General features: G+C 48.1%; 1 protein-coding gene across 4 annotated transcripts in view; it reads right to left on the reverse strand.

The window, feature by feature from the left end:
- Positions 1–23596, reverse strand: part of LOC144784431 (multidrug resistance-associated protein 1-like) — a 1265484-nt gene that overhangs the window by 397495 nt on the left and 844393 nt on the right. For all 4 annotated transcript variants that reach the window (XM_078663181.1, XM_078663182.1, XM_078663179.1 and 1 more), the window contains one exon: positions 13933–14140. In XM_078663181.1, the coding sequence (XP_078519307.1) occupies positions 13933–14140 (208 nt within the window). The remainder of the gene's footprint in view (positions 1–13932; positions 14141–23596) is intronic.

A 23596-nucleotide genomic window follows, 5' to 3' on the forward strand; every position in this document is an offset into this window, starting at 1 on the left:
CAGGATCATCTGTGTTAGGCCCGTACAGCGTCACAAGTATCAGCAGGTGGCCTTGGAGGATTCCGGCCAGTATGAGGTATAGGCCCTGTGGGTTGCAGAGCACTTTTCGAGTGCTCTGCAGGCCCCTGCACAGAACTTCAGCCACTCCCCCAGCATAGTTTGAATAGCAGGCCACATGCTTCTCACCCGCAATGCACCCTCAACTGTGTCAAGGTCGGGGTCATCAAGTGAAATTCCTGCAAGAAATAAATATCAATGTTATGGCGTTGCAGGGAGGATAAGACCTGTCGGGCCTTACATCTGTCATTCATCCCCTAATATTCCATGTCAGACATTTAATGGATGCCATCATGGGGAGTAGCGAGTGTTACAATCAGTCTCATAGGAGCAAATATCAGCATTGTAGGAGGATAAAGCAGATCTCTGTGTCTAGCAATACACAGGGGAAAATAAACAAACATTAAAACATGTCAGTACATAGCCCCAGTACCCGACTCCCACTTTGGCCGCACAATCGGGCCAACTAGACCAACCCATCCAACAAACTCTCAATGACAGTTAGCTAAGTCTTACAGGTACTCATACCAAGGGAGAAGTGAGACAGCCTGGCTCTCTGCCAGCTCAGTAAGAGCCGGGTGGCCAGCGAGCGAAGTTGTGGCAGCAGCGGGCAGCACAGCTAAGACAAGTAGGGCAGTGGAAGGCAACTGCCTTAGGATAATGAGCTGTAGAGGAATTTAGTCATGTGGCAGGTGAGGTATTAATGTAAGTCGCCGGCGTTCAGGTATGTTTAGTGTTGTCGGCTGCAGATGTGAATGGAGTCAGAACATTCAATCATTATCACTGAGCTGGTCATGGCCCAGGGTAACAGGTGAGGAAGCGTCCTAACAGCTGGCAGACCATCAGCGAATTTGGCAGCCCCTTAGGATCTGTGAAAACATGTGATTTGCCTTGATGCTGTATGCAATACTTGGCAGGGTAAAGCAGGGAGTATTCGACGGCTGTTTTTGAAGAGTCTGTTTCACTGAGAGGAAATCTTGCTGGGTGGACTGAATGGCCATGGTGAAGTGCGGAAAGAAGGAGACCTCATTGTCCTGAAACTGGAGCGGTTGACGTTCCTGGCAAGGCGTAGTGTAGTATCCCTGTCTTGATAGTTCAAGAGCCTTGCTATAATGGGCGTAGCAGAGGTACTAGGCGGAGGACGTGGCCCCAACGATCTGTGGACTCTTTGGACAATTAGTTTGGAATACTGAAGATTGTACTTAGCAGATTTTTGAGTAATCTTCCATTCCGCCCATTGCGGTCGACTCCAGGTACCCCTAAAATGTGTAAATGATTGTACCGAGATAGCGCCTCCAAGTCTTCGCTCTTTGCCCAGAAAATTCTCCATCTGTAGCAATCTCTCACCTGCTGAGGAGTGTGAGTTTTCCACCTTTGAGGTAAGGTGGTCTAGCTGCTCTAGCCGCTACTTGTTCCTGTCTACCTTTGCTTTCAGATAGTCGAAGCAATCAGTCAGCATGTCTATTTTGGCGTCAGTGGTGTGAAGGCTCTGCTTATGGTCCATAAACTTGGAGCGGATATTCAAATCTGGAATCGTGTCACCCTCAGTTCCAGTGTCCTGTGCAGGGCCCTCCTGAAAAGTATCCGCAGCACGTATTGATTTGCGTGATTCAAAAGGCAGCTTAGATTATCTAGTGTCAGCCTTTCCCATTGACTCCAAAATCTGACCCAAGGTCTAGGGGCAACGGCGAGGCTCATCAATGGAGGACGGGGAACAAAAAAATAGAGTGGCACAGGCCTCCCTCCAGGTAGTAGGGCCCTCTGGGAGCACAGGCAAGGCTGCCAATGAAACATCAAAGGAGAGAGCCCAGGTTGCAGAAGGCTGTTAGTGGTAACACTCTGGCGTTAGTCCGCAAGGAATCAGGGCCAGGCACCTGGGGCAATAGAGTGTTGCGGGGATTCTGCACATACACAGAACTATGCACAGGAAAACAGGACCTCAGTGTATAGGGGCTGAACCTTCCTACCACCTTAGCACCCAAAATCCCCAAAACGACTAGCTATAGTGTCTCATTCGTTCTCCTACATAATCATGAAGCTACAAATGATTAGACAACCCAGAACACAACATTCCAGACTCTATCAGGAATGGCGGTAGCAAGACACACCCTTTTGCTCACTCACTCCTACTTGTCCACAGTAAGAATTGACAGTCACTGTTATAGTTCAAAATGTTTATTTTAACTAGCGTGCTCTATAATGCAGTATACGAACCACTACCAGCAGCAAAATGAATAAACCTAAAACAGTTAGCATTGTTGCAATTTCATCGATTACAAAGGGGGATGTCATCATACACAGACATTTGATAAAGGATTAAAAGGCCCAACCACCCTCCCCTTGGTAAGAAGAACTTTTATTATATAAAGAAAGATCTCTGGGCTTTGTTAGCAGACCCCATACCTTAGTGCCTAGATGGTATTTCTACATCATAGGAACAGCATAGCTCTTCGCCCTGGAAAGGGCCCTCTCCAAGTGTTTTTTGAACAACATGCATCCCCCATAATCAAAGCACGAGTTTTCAGCAGCGCAGCTGTGTTAGCATGTTTTGTCTAGGTGCTAGGGAATGACCATTGTTTATCGACCTTGCACATCGTGTTCAGACTAAACTCCAGGAACAGCCAGAGAATGCAGAAAGCAGACAGTTCTCATGTGAAAGGCACAAACAGAGTCTTGCAAAATAAAGTCATGTAGTAATGTGCGCAAAAGTAGCATCATGGCAGCAGAGCTCATGCTATCTAAGCAATGTCAACAATGACCCTATGGGCCATATAACAAGAGCAGGGTCCATTAACAGATGTGGGGCTGTCGCTGTAGAGTCCTGCCACACCTCAGGGGTCCTCCTTTTGAGGGGGGGCACAAGCAGACAGGCCACAGACCACAAGGGACTATCAGAGTGAGAATCTGCTGGGTGCCCACTTCCTCAGCAAATAGCCTGGCACCTACTGTACTGCACCATATATCGTTGCATTGGTCTATCACAACACAGGGCACCACAAGGCTCCAGAGCCTGTCCATATATACCTATCACTTCCCTTACTCGCAGAGCATAGTGGTAGTACCATCTGCCCAATCTCTTAGGTTAGCCAGAGACCCCATACCCAGATGAATTGGTCTGGAGTGGGATTGCCAATCCTTCTCTGCAGGATAGAAATTCAGCGTTAGCAGATATGCATGTGGAACACAGCATTTGTTCCAGGACTGTTGTGGCTGGAGTGCCCCTCTGACCCAAAAAGGGACAGTGAACTGTTTAAATAATAAATCCTCTGTGTTAGAGGTACAGCTCTGATGCAATGATGGGTCTAGATGTTAGAATCTGTCTCCTAGTGGGCAACGCAAGCACTAGGAAATCTTGTTCTAACCCTAACCTTGAACGGAGTGTTCAGATTATGTCACAAGAAAAGCTTAGTCTAAAATCAAGTAGCATGTATAGCATTTTCTTAGAATAATATTGTAAAACATGTAAATGTGATGTATATCTTCTCAGCCAGTTCAGAACGATTGCATCGCAAAGCATCCCTGATGCCAAACCTCGCAATGCAGCTTGAACCATAGCTGCACAGCACATCCTCGACACAGGCATTTGCATGTCACGTCCCTCATCCACAGCATCTTCAATGGTGATGTAGGATTCTGTAACGCAGCCTCACAGCTTCTTCAGAACCGCCGGTGCATGATGCATCTTTGATGCAGGACTTTGCCTCACAAGCCCCTCATTGATGGCATCCTCACCAATAACTCAGGAATCCGCATTGCAGCCTCGCAGCTCCTCGGAGCTGCTGCTGCATGACGCCACCTCGACAAAGGATCAAGCAAAGCTCTGCAAACCAGGATTTAAGGTACGTTCAGCGGGATTAACTGGGTCCTGTATACGGCCCATCCTTCATCATGGTCAGCCTGAACTTGTGGCTTTGTCTGGGTACGGAGTGATCAGATAACCACAGCTGACGCTTTGTTCTTCTATGCACTATAATTGATTTAAACTTTGAAACTGCATATTTCCAGCCCTACTGTTTGGATTTTAGTCATTTTTATGTCAAATAATTCACTAAATTGTATTATATTTTTTCTAAATTGGCATGGGATTTTTCTTGTGTTGAGTTTTTACTCTATTACTGTTTGAAGTTCTGCATAAACACTTTACATATTGCCTCTAAGTTACGCCTGGCTGTTTTTATGCCAAGCTATCACAGGGTTAAGCATGGGTTAATTTGGGGATGTTTGTGTTTCACCCTGACATAGATTGTGGTTGCTGTTGAGTAGGGTTTCACTACCCTCAATCAGTAACCCAATTTCCAACACACCTTAAAGGAGTCTTGGCGCTAGAATGGCAGTAAGCCCAGCCGATGCATCTAGTTCTGAAATATCCACATTTTTAGCCCCTTTCTGAAGATGGTGAGAGAGCTTGCACTTCTGAGCTCCATTGGGAGCGTGTTCCAGAGTTTTGCTGTGCCATATGAGAAGCTTCGACGGCCCCAATTTGAGGACCGTATTCTAGGAAATTTTAATAAGTCTAGACCTGTGGAACGTAGGTGTCTGGACGGTTCGTACCAGGCACAGAGATTCCTGAAAAATAGTGGTCCTGTATTGCTCAGTGCCTTGTATGCTAGACATAATGACTTGAATTTAATTAGTCGTGTCACCGGAAGCCAGTAGAGTTTATGAATTTCCTTGGCCACTGATTCATGCTTTGGGATGTTAAGCAGAAGTCTTGCAGCTACATTTTGAACTTTCTGAAGCCTTTTCTGATATTGCTTCTTCATGCTCAGGTAGAGCCCATTACAGTAATCCAGTTTTGACTGCATTAGTGTAGTTACTACCGTCGCTCTAGAGTCAGTGGGGATTTAAGGTAAGATCTTCTTAAGTTTCTTAATCAAAAAGTGGGAGGCAGAGATGATGCCATTTGTCTGGTAAGATAGTGTTAGTTTATTATCAATCATAACTCCCACATTTTTGGCCTTCTGAGCTGGTTTTGGCGTTTCACCCATCTTTGCCGGCCAGAAGAGGTTGTCCCATCTGGGCTGCAGGTTACCGAAGACTACTACCTCGGTCTTCTCAGAGTTAAGCTTAAGACAGTGTTTTCCCATCCAACTGTTTATTTCTCTCATACAATACTGAAACTGTCATGTGGGGGAGGCTAGATGTTTGTAAGCTGCCACCACTATCTGGGTGTCTTAGCGTAAGACCTGAGACTAAAAGCGAACTCTCGGATAAAAGGGGCGAGTTCAGATACGGGCACGTTAAAAAGGGATAGACTCAGAGATGATCTCTGTGGAACTCCGCATGGGAGGATGTATGGATCTGATTTATACTTGTCCAATGTCACTGTTTATCTCCCTTCTGAAGGAAACTAACCAAGTTGTAGCTTGGTTAGTTTCTCGTCATCTGCAATGTAACTGATAACTATTGCGTAAACCTTTCAGTTCTGTTATTATTATTTGACACTCTTTGGTTATGGTTGTCTGGTGAGCTCTCTTTTACCTTATTTGAAGAACTAGAAAAGTGCCATGAGCCAGATGTATATATTTCCATTATTTAATACTTTTTTTTGACACAGCTGAAAAACAGCATAACAAGAAATAGCTGGGAAGTTTCTGAGCTCTGTTAGGACTGACTAGTGTAAGTAATATTAGATTCTTCTTAATGCAATGTGTGGGTTACACCGCAGAGGAGCCAACCAAGCTATTTGGTGCAAAGGCTCATAAGAAATTTTCCTTATATCTGTTCTGGTCATACAATGAAGACATTGTTTCCTTGAATATATCATTCTCTCTTCAGTATTTTCCTTCTGTGAATGGCACAGTTTCGTTCAGTAAGGTAGTTACAGTCTGGAACACAAAGATAGGCAACCATTAGGATTCAGCTAGCTTTATGTCACGTTTTAGGTGTTTAGTGATGGACTACGTCTCCCAGAATGCCTGCTGTGTAGTCCTTCCTCTTTCTTTCCCTATCCGCTATGCTCCTGATTTCTATAAATATCCCTCTCAGTAAGCCCTCGGTGCTTGTCACCTGTGGTGTTGCCCATCTCTAGTGCCTTATCGGATTCGGAACCTTGCAAATCAGAGTGCTGTTCCACTCTGCCTCGGATTTAATCTCTTCATCTGGAGCCGCGCTGTGAGAGCCGAGGGAGAAGCTCTCTGTTACAGCGTTCGCGATGCTTATTGACCCTTGACCCCATCTGGAGCCGAGTTGGAAGAGCAGAGAGTAGAGCTCTCTGCGAAGGGGAAGGAACGGACTTGAACTTGACATTGGATTGTATAAACGTACAGAAATACCGGACACATGTTAGCAGAGCTTTGTTTCTTGGCAATTATTTTGGGAATCAACATTTTGCTGCACGTTTTGGCTTACCTCATCTGGTGAGAGGCTCGGATTTATGCCTAGTGAATCGCTACAGAAGCAAGAAGTATTGACTCCAAGCGATATCCTGGGATTTCGAGACCCGTGCAGCTGCGCAGAAAGAGACTGCATTCATGAAGCTAAGTAGCTTTTCACTCATATGACATTTCACCATTATAGCTAAACAACTTTTAGCTTTCCAGAACCGTGGTTCTTGAATAGCTCCTGTTTCTTTTGCATTTACTTTATTTTTACCTTTTTGTGCCCTTTTCTACTGGAATGCTTGTGGAAGCTTTACTAAGTAAGTGATTACACACACATATGTATATATAACCAGTAATGTAGTCAGGGGGGGAGTGCATTTATGTGTGTTTCTTGTGTCTCTCTGCAGGAATCAGAAAACAGATCTAACGTATGGTGTCTCTCCTGTCGCCGCGCTCTGTAGATGGTTTCTGGCTGCCAGTCCTTTATGTTTTATTTCTCCACTTTTCCCCTTCCCTGGGTGAGGTCCTCATAGGGAGTATTCATGTCTATGACTCCCTTGAGGCGCCGTTCCTAGGGAGGAGAGAAATTAGCAACTACATCGCTCCTGCTGTACCTGATGCTCAAGGTTAGTCAATCTGCCTTACTTTGTGACAGAATGACAAGCCCACGTACTAATACGGCCTGAGCGATGGATACCAATACTGTCCTGACATCTGTGTTAGACGCTCTTACAGCTTTAAGGGTGGAAGTAGACGCAGTCAGAGGGGAGAATCACGAAATGAAGAACGAAATGAGTACCCTTAGGCATGAGGTTGCTGGGATAGCTCGGTCCAGTCCCACCAGTTCTAGAGGAGCCCATTATATCAGGGAAGCTACATTACCACCCCCAGTGCAGACTCATTCTCCCTTAACTCAAGGAGTGCAAAGTCCCTCCACCATTCAGGTTATTCAACCAGTGCAATTACCATTGGCTCCACCAGAAAGGTTCTTAGGGGATCCTAAAAAATTTGGTACATTTCTGGGACAGTGCAAGCTGCACTTCATGTGCAAACCCACTGTCTTTCCCGATGATCATTCTAAGACGGCATTTATTGTTATCATATTTAGGAGGTAACGCAGCAAGTTGGTCATTCCCCCTGATCAATAGAAATGATCCGGTACTAACTAATTTTGACGAGTTTTGTGAGGAAATGCGCAAATTATTTGACCGCAAGGCTCACATGCTTTCCCTAGATAGGGAACTTATCACGCTCAAACAGGGATCACAAGACCTTTTGTCCTACATAACTAATTTCAACCGTCTTGTTGTTGAAACAGATTGGCCATCCGAAAAGAGAGTCTCCTTGTTCTACCAAGGATTGAGAGGAGAGTTAAAGGACGTTCTGGCCCAGGTGGTGAATATGCCTTCTTCTTGTGAAGAGCTAATAGATCTTACAGTACAGTTGGATCACAGACTGCAGGAACGCAAAGGCGACAAACATCGATATGAGATGCGGTTTCCGATATCTAAACCGAGAGCTGTGTTGGAGGGTGCCTCATCGTCTGACACTACCGAACCTATGCAGATCGGAGGAGTAAGGGGTTCTTTAAGTCCTGAGGAACGAACCCGAAGACGCAATCAGAAACTCTGCATGTACTGCGGGAAGTCGGGGCATTTCATCAAAGACTGCAAATCGAAAACCAAAAATGCACGAAACATTCCAGCAGTTGATTATTCCTCTAGTGCTTCGGGAAACGAGAATGCTCAAACAAGCCAGAGACCCCTTGTTTGAGCCAAAAAGTGGAGAAAGAGGTCTATCACGCAGTAGCAAACACGATGCAACCGTCTGTGCCCCATATGAACTTGTGTGTCACTATAAAATGGCCAGGAGAAACACCCGTGATGGTACACGCAATGCTGGATTGCGGAGCTACAGGCAATTTCATAGACCTACAATACGCTAAAAGACTGGGAGTTCCATGCATTCAGAAGGAAACGCCTGAAGCCGTGAAAGCAGTAGATGGTTCAGACCTGACATCGGGGCCGGTATGTTACCATACCCGCCAATTGGTCATGCAAGTAGGACAAAACCATTACGAGCACATTACCTTTGATTTAATCGATGCTCCTCAGTTCAAGCTGATCTTGGGGATGCCGTGGTTAACGCAACACGATCCTGTTGTTAAATGGGCAGCTCGTACGATCATGCTCAGCTCGGACTACTGTGCTGATCATTGTACCCTTCAATGCATACATGAGGAAATCCGAATGGAAACCCCTGCAAGCACTCTAGCAAGCGGAGTGAGAACATTGAGTGTCAACGCTGTCACTACTTTACCAGAGGTCTATAGAAGGTACCAGGATGTCTTCAGTGAGAAAGAAGCCAGCAAGTTACCCCCACACAGGGAATACGACTGTGTAATCGAGTTGGAACCAGGAGCTAGTATTCCCTGTAGCAGGATTTACGCCCTTACTGAGGCAGAGAACACCTATCTTCAACAATATCTGAAGAAGCTATTGGAATCAGGATTCATACGTCCCTCTACATCCCCTGCATCGTCTCCTTTGTTTTTCATCCCTAAGAAGGAGGCAGGATTGCGCACATGCATCGACTATAGAGCCATCAATAGGGTAACCAGAAAGAACAGGTACCCTCTCCCTCTGATACCGGTCCTGTTAGATCAGTTGAAAGACGCAAGGATGTACACCAAGCTTGACCTGCGGGGTGCGTATCATCTGGTGAGAGTCCGCCGTGGAGACGAGTGGAAGACAGCTTTCCGCAACAAATACGGGCTTTATGAGTACCAGGTCATGCCCTTTGGCCTGTGCAACGCCCCTGTGGCATTTCAGTTCTTTATGGATGAGGTGTTGAGGGGCTTGCTGGACGTCTCATGCATCGTCTATATCGACGACATTTTGATTTACTCTCCTACTCCAGAAGGCTATGTGAAGCACGTGATGGAAGAACTGGAATGGCTGCAGCAACATGAACTATATGCCAAACTGGAGAAATGCTTGTTCCACACTACCGAAGTGGAGTTTCTGGGATACGTTATCGGCCCGAATGGTTTACGGATGGACCATAAGAAAACACAAGCAATCATTCAGTGGGAATCTCCCTCCAGTGTGAAAGCTTTGCAGAGCTTTCTAGGCTTTACAAACTTTTACCGATGATTCATCCAAGACTTCTCCAGGATTATACAGCCCTTGACCCATCTATTGAAGAAAGGAGCGGTCTTCAAGTGGACTGACCCCGCCGAACATGGCTTCCAAGCCTTGAAGAACCGCTTCATCACTGCGCCCATCTTACGGCATCCTGATGCCAATCAACCCTTCGTGATGGAGACAGATGCCTCTCATTATGCCATAGGAGGCATATTATCGCAAAGGAACCCCGAATCAGGCCAACTCCATCCCGTGGCATACTTTTCCAGGAAATTGTCTTCCAGTGAAATTAACTATAGTATCACTGACAAAGAGTTGCTGGCCATAAAGAGAGCATGAGGAATGGCGACACCATCTCCTGGGGGATAGACACACTGTTGAAATATTCACGAATCACCGTATTCTACTCTTTCTGAAAAGTGCAAAGGCCTTAACCCCACGCCAGTTGCGGTGGTCTTTATTCTTCTCAGATTTTGACTTTGTAATTAAATACCGTCCAGGCCCACAAAACGGCAAAGCAGAATCCCTCTCAGGACCGGAATCAGTATTGAGGGATCAAGTAACAGAACTCGAAGACCCTCCCATCATTTTACAAAAGGCTTCTTTCATTCCATCTGCATCAGCGATCACATGTTCCTCTGAATTTCTGAAGCAAGTTGAAGAAGAAAACGAACACGTGGACGCACAATCCTGGATAGCCAAAGAACCGTTACTGAGAACATTGAGAGACAAGTTACTCTTTAGGGAGAAGCAACTGTACTTACCTGAGACAGGACTACAGACGCAAGTCCTACAATGGACACATGATTCTTCCTTGAGTGGACATATGGGAGCACAAAAAACGTTCCAGACCACTTCCAGATACTTTTGGTGGGAGACGATGCGGAAGGACATCGAAGAGTACATTGCCAGATGCCCCATATGTACTCAAGCTAAGGCACAGCACCAACGAAGCAGCGGATTACTCCGTCCCATACCGGTACCTCCTGCACCATGGCATACGGTATCCATGGATTTTATAGTGGAAATGCCTCTCAGTTTCGGCAACAACACTATCCTAGTGGTGATAGACCATCTAACTAAAATGGGTCACTTTATTGCATTGACTAAGTTGCCCACATCAGGAGAATTGGCCATAGTCTTTTTGCAAAACGTCGTACGGTTGCACGGTGTTCCCTCTGTTCTCATTACGGATAGAGGAACACAGTTCACTTCCAAGTTTTGGAGAGCTCTGTGCGACATCATGAAAATCGATGCTCGTTTGTCAACAAGCTATCATCCACAGACAGACGGCAAAACAGAAAGACTGAATCAAACGTTGGAGCAGTATTTGAGGTGTTTTACCCTCCAGCAGGATGAGGAGTGGAGAACGTTGTTGTGGATGGCGGAATTCGCCTACAATAACACTACTCATTCTTCTTTGGGTTGTTCGCCCTTCTTTTGCCTTAACGGGTATCACCCCAATTCACTGCCTTTTGAACAACCAAGTCTTTCCTCCCATCCTACCATCCAACAACACCATGCTCACCTTCTCTCTGTTTTGCAGGATGCCAAAGAGCATCTGGCGGCAGCCAGAAACCGCGACAAAATACAGGCCGACAGAAGGAGAACTCCTGAGCCGGCATACTCAGTGGGTGATAAGGTATGGCTGAGTACCAGACACCTGAGATTTAAGGGGAATACACGTTTACAACCGAAGTTCATTGGTCCTTATCCCATAGTTGCGGTGGTTAATCCTGTAGCCATGAAGTTGAGACTTCCTACGTCGTGGCACATCCACCCTGTGTTCCACGTGTCCCTATTGAAACCATATGTGAAGTGTACCAGGGCTGCAGTGAGGCCTCCTCCTGTGGAGATTGAGGGGGATGTTGAGTATGAGGTGAAGGCTGTGCTTGATTCCAGGAGAGTGAGGGGTGTCTTGCAGTATCTAATCGACTGGAAGGGGTATGGGCCAGAGGAACGCTCTTGGGAACCGCTCGCTAATCTACACTGTCCTGGGCTTTTGAGGCGTTTCCACTCCTTGTACCCTTCTAAACCTGGTGGACCGCCGAGACGTCGGTCGTTGAGAGGGGGTTCTGTCACGTTTTAGGTGTTTAGTAATGGACTACGTCTCCCAGAATGCCTGCTGTGTAGTCCTTCCTCTTTCTTTCCCTATCCGCTATGCTCCTGCTTTCTATATCTATCCCTCTCAGTAAGCCCTCGGTGCTTGTCACCTGTGGTGTTGCCCATCTCTAGTGCCTTATCGGATTTGGAACCTTGCAAATCAGAGTGCTGTTCCACTCTGCGTCGGATTTAATCTCTTCATCTGGAGCCGCGCTGTGAGAGCAGAGGGAGAAGCTCTCTGGTACAGCGTTCGCGATGCTTATTGACCCTTGACCCCATCTGGAGCCGAGTTGGAAGAGCAGAGAGTAGAGCTCTCTGCGAAGGGGAAGGAACGGACTTGAACTTGACATTGGATTGTATAAACATACAGAAATACCGGACACATGTTAGCAGAGCTTTGTTTCTTGGCAATTATTTTGGGAATCAACATTTTGCTGCACGTTTTGGCTTACCTCATCTGGTGAGAGGCTCGGATTTATGCCTAGTGAATCGCTACAGAAGCAAGAAGTATTGACTCCAAGCGATATTCTGGGATTTCGAGACCCGTGCAGCTGAGCAGAAAGAGACTGCATTCATGAAGCTAAGTAGCTTTTCACTCATATGACATTTCACCATTATAGCTAAACAACTTTTAGCTTTCCAGAACCGAGGTTCTTGAATAGCTCCTGTTTCTTTTGCATTTACTTTATTTTTACCTTTTTGTGCCCTTTTCTACTGGAATGCTTGTGGCAGCTTTACCCAGTAAGTGATTACACAAACATATGTATATATAACCAGTAATGTAGTCAGGGGGGGAGTGCATTTATGTGTGTTTCTTGTGTCTCTCTGCAGGAATCAGAAAACAGATCTAACGTATGGTGTCTCTCCTGTCGCCGCGCTCTGTAGATGGTTTCTGGCTGCCAGTCCTTTATGTTTTATTTCTCCACTTTTCCCCTTCCCTGGGGGAGGTCCTCATAGGGAGTATTCATGTCTATGACTCCCTTGAGGCGCCGTTCCTAGGGAGGAGAGAAATTAGCAACTGCAATGCTCCTGCTGTACCTGATGCTCAAAGTTAGTCAATCTGCCTTACTTTGTGACACTTTAAAAGTGTTACAGAGGTGCTGTGGTTGACTGAAACATATCCTGATCACTCCGTGGACAAGAAGACTAGTTATACCAGCCATTCTATTCTCCAACTCTCTCATACTTGGGAATCAGTAGAATGTAGTTTGATAGAATCAGGTCAGAAACCAGTCAGAAGATGATACTTAAGTATTACTTTAACCGAAGTTCTAATAAAGTATTTTCTATACAATTAATATTAATCAATCCAAAATGGTGGTTATTTTACTATTGAAAGATGAACATTTTATTGGACTATGGCAGGACTCTCTAACAACTATAAACCCCTGGAATCCATTTGTGGCTGTGTAAAAGGTAATCTTGTGAAGCACATAACAAACATTTTGTCTAGGTTTATTATTTTAGGAATTCTATTAGAAGATGTTCTGCTTCACTTGGGTTTAATTTCACGAAGTGCATGGCCACCGATCTCTTAACATCCCTCTTGCACAAAGTTTTTTATTTTAAGAAAAAAATCTCAAAGCACATTGGTGTCATATAATGCACAGTTGAATGGTTACTAACAAGAAAAAACATAATGCAGCCCATGGATTGAGATAAAATCTCACAGCAAAAACGCCTCCATTACCACCTCAAAATTAGCCTTGCCAAGTAGCCTTTCAATAGGAAGCAAACAGGGTATTGTAGGGTGTCATTAACATACTGAAGGAAGATTGACCATGCTTTGTGACTAGATGCTCCAGTGCACTACCAGGGCAGAGGATTGAATGGAGATGTAGGGTACACCACAACAGAGGGTCACAGTCGTGGACAAGTTCTGATGTGTAGAGCAAGACACCAATATCAAGAAATCCCCCTACAATCTTTTTTTCTAAACGTTTTGAGTGTATCATAAGGTCACTCACAATAACTTGTGCATCAATCTACCAGCAGGACTACTCTCCTGTTCCCTATTCACTGAATCGCCCCACAGATGGCATTGAGTAGGACAATCATAATGAGGTGAGTTGATGTTTCTGTGCCAATGGATGGGGCTTGCCTCAAACTAGACTATGACAGCACTTGAGGAGATTACCTTTTCTAGAAGGATGGCGATCATCAAGACCTGCATGGCGATTGACTCTGGTTATCAAACAGATCCAGCTTTTGGCACTAATTCTGGTCTAACATCTGTCTTTCAAAACAATCTACTAAAAAAACAAAGTAAAAAACATCAAAAAAGCAAACATCAATCTCCATACCATGCACTGATCCCAGAAAGCCATACACTCCAAGCCGCAGCTTCTTGTTTTGTTGTGTCCCATTGATAACTGGATCATCGGTCCATAAACCAATCCAGTAGTTACTGAAGAAGGCAGCTGTCTGCTGGACCATGTAGAAAATGATGATCAACATCAGATGGTGGCCACCCATGGTCTTAAAGTACTTCATGTATACGGATAGTTTCACCTACACATACATAAAAAGAGATAATTTATTTTTCAGCTTAAGATGGAAGGTTGCAAGCTTCTTTCTAAACGTTTTCACTAAAAATAGTTGTGTGTGTGTGTGAGAGTTTTATTTTGTATCGTTTTATTTGCACCAACAAATGAAAACTGCACTCTGTCGTGGAACGGACTGTCATTATGTTTGTTTTAATCCCAGTTGAACATTTTTAAATAAAGTGGTTAAAAAAATACTTGTGTCACTTATAAGGAGAACATTTTCTATTGCTTTTTCTGCCCCATGGAGATTTCTACTTCTGATTATCAATACAATGTCAGCTCTAGCCTTGCATGGCAGCAGAACATGAATCTGTTTGAAACAATTAAGAACAAAGGTCCAGATTTCGCAGAACCTTGATCCCATTATTGAAGATAAACTTTGACAGTAAAATTTGCCAAGTAATGTCATTTGGTTAGAACTACTAAATGGCAAATTATCTTTAGTATTTCTAATCTATTTTTCTTAATGATTTAAATGTTTTTTTTTGTGATGATCAGAGTAATTGTATATCATACTGGTCTCTTCGCAGATCAAATCCTGTAGGAGGAGAGATCAACATGTGGATCCCTAGCTCAGTGCTCCTTAAAGTTTTTTTTTTTTTTTTGTTTTTTTTTGGGTTATAAACTTTTATTCGCCTTCAGTATACACACACGGCTCCACGCCTACAACCCTGAGGCCGGCAGCAATGTAAATGCACATCAATACGAATACATTGGATCAGTCAATCAAGCAATACATCCTAATCTCAAAGTACGTTAGCAGCAGTCTTACTTCGACACCACTCAACCAACGCACCAAAGGTATCGTAGCCTTCCAGCCCCGACCCCTCCTACCTCAGAACTTGCGCTCTCAACAGCACTGTGTGGACATGTGCCTAGTGTAGTGTGCCTGTCCGCGAACAACACCCAGTCCTATAACCACTCCTACAAACACCCCCCACAACCCACCCCTCCCCCTTTAACCACTCCTGTGCTTGCCTCAACCTCACACCCATTGCATGGCGCCTCACCTCCCCGCCTACCCAACGAACACCACCCCTGCCACCCGCCCTACGCCACTGTTTCCAACCTCTGCCTGTACCCCCCGCTCTGCGTGTGGTCTATATGAATTGTTCCCGAATGTCGTGTGGCCACTTGTACCCTGAAAGCCCTCGGGGACTTACCACCCATCCCACTCAGGCCCTCACAAGTCACTCAATCCGACCGTATTGTTCCCCTACTCCTCAGCACTCTCTACCCTTTCCCGCCTCTCCTCCTTCTCCTCCTGCACCTGCTCCTCGGTATCGACAGTGGTAACATAAGTTAGATATAAGTCCCAGAAATTTTTGGGTCTACTGACAGGGGGCAGGAGCTCGCTATAGAGCTGTGTCTGGGTGCAACCGTACAGCATGTCTCTGGACCAACCTCCTTTTGTCGGGAGTGGTCCCCGCATCCAGCAGCGTGCCACTGTTCGTCGGGCCACAATTAGCCCCATATCTGCCAGGCGACGTATCGCCGGGGGGAGAAGCCTGGAATATCCCAGCAAAGCCAACGCAGGATCGACTGGGAGCTCAGTCTCTAATATGCGACCTAGCTCCCCAAAAACGTCTGCCCAGAATTTGTTGATGCCCGGGCAGGACCACGCTAGGTGCATGAAGTCCGCCATCGGGGCATGACAGCGCTCGCATTCCGATGATTGTCGGAGGCCATATCTATGCAGACGCTCAGGAGTGTAATACACCCTTTGCAAAAAGTTGAAGTGGATAAGTCTATGCCGAGCATTAAGTGACACTTTTTTAGTGTTGCGACAGCAGTACTCCCACATTGAGTCGCTTATTTCCGCTTGCAGGTCTCGCTGCCATGCCAATCGGGCTTTAGAGGAAGGTCGTTCCCCGCCGAGTTGGCCCACCCTATACATTCGTGAGATTAGATGGCTGGAGGACTGGGTTTTAATAACATATGTCAATTCTGGCAGTTCAGTAGGCTCCTGCATGGACGGGCCCAATAGGGCCTGTAACGCCGCACGCACCCTGTGAAAGTGGAAACGTTGCAGCATCGAGGCTGGTGGCTGGGGGGGGACTAACTGCGTCCAGGTGAGTGCCGTCCCGTCCCTGAATAGATCTCCCAACTTGAATAGGCCTAACTGTCGAAGCGCGAGTACGACCCCCTTCTCTCTCAGTGGCGAGAGCCAAAGTGCCCAGTCTATCGGGACGAGTGGGGAGTACAGAGTATCATGTCCGTGTCCCCTGGCCAGCGAGTGCCAGGCGTGGTTTGTCGCAGTGATGGAATCCAACGTGCCTACCCGACGTGTAGCCGGTGCAAACACTGTAGCTGGCGGAGGGAGGGGGTCAGTGAAAAGGGTCTCCAGAATCACGTGCGGGATATTGCGATCCCCGTGCGTCCAAGTATGCAAATGTGCTGCCTGAGCGACCCTATAGTATCTTTCTAGGTCCGGGGCCCCCAAACCTCCTTGTTCATACGGGAGCATTAGCACCCGCCACTGCACTCTCGGTTGCTTGACCCCCCACGCCAACCGCGTGAGAACCTGTGTCAGTGTCTTGAAGAATGCCTTCGAGAGGGTCACCGGGATGTTATTGAATAGGAAGAGAAACCGCGGTAGGACGATCATTTTTATCAGGGCTATGCGGCCCGACAGGGACAACGGTAACTTGCACCATCTGTCCACATCATCAGACAATCTAGAATATGCCACTCCGTAATTTTCCCTGACCAGAATGTCCGGGTCAGAATGCAATTGTATACCCAGGTAACGAACCGGATCCTCTGACCACTGTAGTGGATAGTCCATCGGGAATCTGCTCGTCACTGGGGTCAGCGGGAAAGCCACCGATTTATTCCAGTTCACTTTTAGTCCCGACAGCGCTCCAAACTGTACCACTTCCCTTAGCACCGGGGAAAGATTGTGTTCCGGGTCTCTGATGTATAATAGGGTGTCGTCTGCATACGTGGAAATGCAGATCCTGTAAGTAGGGAAGTTGATGCCCTCGTGGCTGTGGTATTCTCGCAGAGCACACGCCAGAGGTCCCGCTACTAGCGCATACAGCAATGGAGAGAGGGGGCAGCCCTGTCTGGTGCCTCTGCTGATTGCAAACGCATCTGTCACTCTGTTGCCCAGTCTGATTCTGGCCGACGGCTTATAGTACAATGCACCTATCATTTGTAAAAAGGGTTCACCCAGGCCCAGCTTCCGCAGTACTCTCGACATGAAGGGCCACTCGACTGAGTCGAACGCCTTCTCCATGTCTAAAAATACCGCCAACGCCTTATTCTCGGGTTTCACGTGCTGCATTGTCCCCAGCACCGTACGTATGTTATATGTGAGATTCCTAGTGGGGATGAAGCCGGCTTGTTCTGGTGCGACCAGTTCCGGGGCCAAGAGAGCGAGACGCGTCGCCAGTACCTTTGCATATAGTTTCGCATCGACATTTATCAATGAAAGGGGTCTGTATGATCCCCGTTCATTCGAGGGTTTCCCTGGTTTCAGGAGAGTGACAATGAGCGCCTCCCGCATGGACGGGGGCATACTACCTTCCAGGCATATGTCGTCAAACAGTGTCGATAAGTATGGTATCAACTGGTCTTTGAAGGCCTTGTAGAAACCAACCGTCAGCCCATCTGTCCCCGGGGCACTTCCAGACCTCATGCTATCTAGGGCGTCCACTATTTCCTCCTTCTGGATAGGCATCATCAGGAATTCTCTCTGCGCATTCGAGAGCTGTGGCATTTTGATAAAGCCTAAATAATCATCAATTGCCCCTTCCATCCCTTTAGACTCAGAGTCGTAAAGAGTGGAGTAGTAGCGTCGAAACTCTTCGAGTATCAGCTCTTCATCAGTGAGGACCTCTCCCGTGCTGGATATCAATTCCCCTACTATGAGCGGGCGTCGTTCGCTGCGCACTAGATTAGCCAGTAAGGAGCCAGGCCTTTCTCCCTCACCGTAAGTACGTGCTGTGGCGTATTTACCCATGTGCTGGACCTCCCTGTCCGCCTCCGTATTATACTCAGACACCAGTTGTTTAATCCGGTCTAGCGCGTCCCCCCCAGAGTCAGCCTGTTGTTGCTTCTCAAGCTCCGTCAGCTGTGTTTCTAGGTATTGAAGCCTCTGTCTGATAGATTTAAGGACACTGGAGTGTTTGGCCATCGCCACCCCACGCACATACACCTTGAACGTCTCCCACAATGTTTGGAAGCTGTCCACAGAGCCCTCGTTGGCGTCAAAAAACTTTTCGATCTCATCTGCGAGTTCGCCCCGGAACACCTCATCTAATAAGGAATACGGGGGAAATCGCCACGTGAAGGGGGGTATCCTGGGCGTTGGCAACTCAAGGATCAGGAGGAGAGGCGAATGATCGGACAGCGTGCATGGCAGAATACGGCAATCCCTCACCCAATTCGATACGCGCTGTGTTGTGAGCCAATAATCTATTCTAGTGTGTATCTCATGATAGGCGGAATAGTGCGTGTACCCACCTCTGGATTGATGTCTGCTGCGCCAAACGTCTGTTAAACCCAAGCGCACCATTTCAGTCTGAAGGACTGTGGCTGCACCCGACAGGCTCCTGTGAGGACCCGCAGATCTATCCAAGGTCGGGTCTAAGACCAGGTTAAAATCCCCACCCCAGAGCATTCCAGAACATTCATACAACCTGCACTTCTGGGCTAGTGTTGAGTAAAATTCTGGGGAATCAAAGTTAGGGCCATACACATTAACCACCATGAAATCAAGCCCCCTACCCTTGCATCTGCAGAGAACATATCTACCCTCAGCATCGACCTCCAAGGGCGTTAATGAGAGTTTAGAGCCGGGATTAACCCAAGTGAGCGCCCCCCTTGAGTGCGTGGTGAAGCCGGACGCTATACTGCAGGCAGCCAAACCTCTGTGTGTAAGCATTTTGCTGGTCAGTGGCAGGTGAGTTTCCTGTAAGAGGGCAAGGTCTATATGATGTCTACGCAAATAGCTAAGGACCTTACGCAGCTTCCTGAAGTCATTCAAGCCCCTCACATTCCAAGTCAGGACCCTTAATTGAGCCGGCTCCGGTCTCTGCAAAGACGCGTGAGCATCTGTCTCATTCCCGTCCCCCATGCTGAGCGGTAAGGTCATAATGTGAGTGGCACAGGCGAACTCTGGGAGCACAGGCAAGCAATCGGTTCTGCGAGGCAGCAACAGTAAAATGCACAGTAGGAGTTTCCCATATAACTCGGCAAAGCACGTTATCAGTCAATCGTAAAAAACAACTCAAATTCAAGAACACACCCCAACAATCCACCCCCCACCCACAGCTGACCCACCCCAAATCGGTCATGCAGGTCCCCATCCCGCCCGCCCCTCCCCAACCACAAGTCCAAATGTCCCAGTAGCAAAAAGCACGTGGGCAAAGGTAGCTAGCCAACTCAGTCCCAATTGGCAAGCCGCTGCTCTGGGGCCTAGCACCCCCACCCTCCGTCGTGCGCCACCAGAAATGCATCATCACACCAACCTATGCAACTAAACAGTCATTTACCCCAGCACTGCCAGGAATATTGCCCTCCCACTCCTGCCACCCCAAATGCGACCCCCTTAGATCTCCCATTATCAATTCTACCGAAGAAGAAAACAACTATTGCGGGTGTAGACCTAAGCAAAGGGTAGACAAAGCCCGTGCCAAAACCCCATCCCCTCTTATCTGTTACATCACATCTGCGGAGATCTTCTTCGGCATCAGTCCTCTCGATCTGCTCAAGTCCCTGAGTGAAGAGTTGGAGACCATCGTCCCCCCTGGCCCATCGCACAGAGTCACTCCTGATCGCTCGCGTGGCGCTGCTCAGCCTCCTCCTGACCCTCCGCCTGGTCTTCCGGCTTGTCTCTGGCCCACTTCTTCATGGCTTTTTGCAGCTCAGCAGGATCCGTGAAAATATGTGAACCCGGCCGCAGCTTGGCCGGGTACAACATTGCATAATCGAGGCCCATGTCTCTGAGTCGTTTCTTGTGCGGCGCAAAGTGTTTGCGCGCCTCCTGCACTCGAGCCGTGAAGTCTGGGAAAATGGAAATCGCTGATCCCTCGAAGTGCAAGTCGCCCTTGGACCGAGCCAGCCGAAGCGCCGTGTCCCTGTCCCTATAATTCAGCAGTTTCGCTATTATCGGTCGAGGAGGGAGACCCGGGTTGGGCCTCGGGCCAAGCGAACGATGCGCGCGTTCGACTACAAACATTGCCGAGAACACGTTGTCCCCCAGCAGCTTGGTGAGCAGGGTTTCGACGAACAGTTCCATCCTCCCGGTCTGGGTGGTCTCCGGCAGGCCAAGAATGCGGAGGTTACAGCGACGGGACCTTGCTTCCAAATCCTCCGTTTTGTCCTGTAGCGATCTGATCAGCGTCTCTGCCCGGCGTCTCGCAGTGTCCAGATCTGTTTGCGCCTCCTCCACCTCAGTAATGCGCCGTTCCGCCATGTCGTGTCGTTCCGAATGTTTGTCGAGTCTTTCCGCCATGCGGTCCATTCTGTATGACATGGCGTCCATCTTGGCCCCCAGCGCCGTTATATTCGTTTGGATGTTAAGTTCCATTGACCTGAGCATCGATTTTAACTCCGAGTTCTCTTCCTGCGGTTCTCTCGCCGGCTGCTCCTCCTCCTGATGTGTCTGAGGACTCTGCACCGGCAATCGTCTTTGTGAGAATGGGAGCTTACTCTGGGTCCTGTCTCCCTTCCCCATGATCTCCTATGTACTGTGTTTCTCGCGCTTCTGCGTGTCTAGGCCCCCGGCGCCAAAAAGCTGCAAGCGCCGCCACCAGACCACTGAAGCGCCGCTCCGGGCACACTATAATTACGGTCCGCCGTCAGGTAGGCGCCTCGGCGCTTCCCGTGCCTCAGATGTGATTAGGGAGCTGCACTTCCGTCCCCAACAAAATGCAGGAGATCAACCAGCAATATTTGTAGGCCTGGGCCACGTGGGGAGACTCCGCAGCAGCCCGCCTTTGGGTGGGGGGCGGGGGTGCCGTGCAATCCCGAGTGTCCGTGCTTTCCGGGTCCCGGAGGTAGCCCGTCTCCGAATCGGGTAGCCAGTCGTTGCTCTGCTCAAGAGGCAGGGAAGGGGGTCCCCAAGTCGATCTGCGCCCCCTACCCGCTGTCCGGCGAGGCGCTCTTCTCGTGGGGAGCAGTCCTTGTGCCTCAGTCTCCCACAGACCTCTGGCGCACCCGTGCACTCCCCAACCGGTACCTCACAGGCTCACGCTGGGTCACTTCTCGGCCAGGCTCCGCAGATCCGCTGGCCGCCAGCCGCTATCGCCGCCTCGCCTTCTCCGTCCTGGCTCCGCCCCCTACAGGAGAACAAACAATCGCCGCCGTGTCCGCCCGGCCGTGGCCGCACGCCCCTTCACGCAGCACGGCTCCTGCACTGCCGGAGGTCGCGGTCTCCAGGCCCTCCCGGCGCTCCGGTGGACCGGCCCGCTCGCACCGTCAGGGCAGGCAGGATCTCCTTCAGGACGGGTCCTCCAGGTCCCAGCGCGGTCCGCTATCCAGCGGGATGCAGGAGGTGGTGATAGTGCAAGGTTAGTGCAGGATTAATTAGGATGGTGAGAGTAGCGCCGACGGAGCTCAGGGACTATGCGGCCATTTCCCTCGGCTGCTAGCTCCGCCCCCAGTGCTCCTTAAAGTTCTTTTTTCTGACGTTGACATAAGTCTAAAAACAGCTGCTCAGTCATGCCAGACCGTTACAAAAAACCCTGTAGTTGTCGTGTTGTAGTGTGTCGTGTTTATCTCCCCTGAGGCGGAAGCCGGGGGTTAGGCTGCCTGTAAACTTTTTAAAACATTTTGTAAATTCTGTTGTGCCTCATTACTATTTTGTTTGTTAAACTTTTAATAAGGAACCTATCTGCCCCTTGTAGGAATTGAACCCCGCAGGGCGATTAAGGCTCTGACGCAGTCTGAGACAGGGCCGGCAGACATTTTGGGGGGGAAACGAAGTGAGCGCACTAGTTGTTGGGCTACCTCCTGTTCCCCTACACCTCATAAATGGATGCTGGTTTCTGTCCGCGAAGCGGGTGGGCGCAGCGGGCGCGCCGGCGGGGCGCCAAAGGTAAGCCCGTATGGCCCCGTCCGGGCCAGAACGGGCCCAGGGGCCAGTTCCCCTACATCTACGGGACCAGAGAGATCCATGATAAGGTACAATAGGGATCAACTCCTGAAATTAAGAGAGGGGAGAAGCCCTAACTGTAATCTGTTACTCACTCATCAGAAGGGCCATAAGCCGTGCACAAGGTGTGATTATGATTTTATCCCTGTTATGGGAGTCCCTGATGTGTGCTCGTACTCACTGGCACTACTTAACTGTAGATCGCTACATAAGCACGGCTGGAGATTTCCCTGCTCTTGGAGGAAAGAGACCTAGAGGTTCTCTTCCTCACTGAGACATGGACTAATGATAGCTCAGACCCCGATGTTGTACGAGTCCTGCCTCCAAATTATGCAATTGTGAGGCAGGACCGGACAGATGGGCGGGGGGGGGATTGCCATAGTATATAAAAATTCCGTGGATTGTAGATGTGAGAAGGTTACCATCGCAGGTGCAGAGAGTATGACATTTTCAATAACACTGTCTCCTACGTGCACATGCTCGGGGCTCTTGGTTTATAGGCCTCCGGGGGCACTTGGGCAATTCTGCGAAGAGCTCTTGAGCTGTGCTATTAATCTCTCCTGCAATGCTTCCAACTTAATTATGCTGGGAGACTTTAATATACATTTAGATGAAGTTGATTCCCCGGCATGCCAAAGTCTGACGACAGCACTAGAGGTGGTCCAATTTAAACAAATCATTAAAGGTCCCACACATAAAGCGGGACACACTCTTGATCACTGCTATACCAACCTAAGTACGCTGAAGTTTGAAAACTCGACGATAGTCCCTTGGTCTGACCATGCCCTTCTGTACTTTTCCCTTACTCACCAAGAACAGCCAGACCAGGCTAACCTTTCTAAAAAAATAAGTCGAGTTTGGTCTAAACTGCCAATGGACAAATGGATTGCTGACCTTAGGAAAACTAAGCCCGAGGCCAGCAATGATCCTATAGAAGCGAATGCTCGCTTTAATCAGTGGTTGGAGGTATCATTAGACCAGGCCCTCCCTAAAGCCGAACTCTCTCATCGTAGTGGGGGGGCAAATAAAAAAGCTTGGTACACCCCAGAACTTAGAGTCCTTAAGCAGATTTGTAAGCACAAGGAGAGGAGGTGGAGGAAAGACTACTGTGAAGATAGTAAAAATATTTATAGGTTAGCTTTACGCAACTATAAACGGACTATTAAAGTTACCCAGTCCAATTACTATCAAGAGAAAATTACTTCCGCCGCTAGTTCCTCTAGGGAAATTTTTTTAATTTTTAAGTCCCTAGTCACTCCCCCTACTCCCACCAACAACCCGCTTCTGGCTTACACTCGCTGCAGGGAATTGGCAAAC

The sequence above is a fragment of the Lissotriton helveticus genome, chromosome 10 (assembly GCF_964261635.1).
Source record: "Lissotriton helveticus chromosome 10, aLisHel1.1, whole genome shotgun sequence".
Taxonomy (NCBI): Eukaryota; Metazoa; Chordata; class Amphibia; order Caudata; family Salamandridae; genus Lissotriton; species Lissotriton helveticus.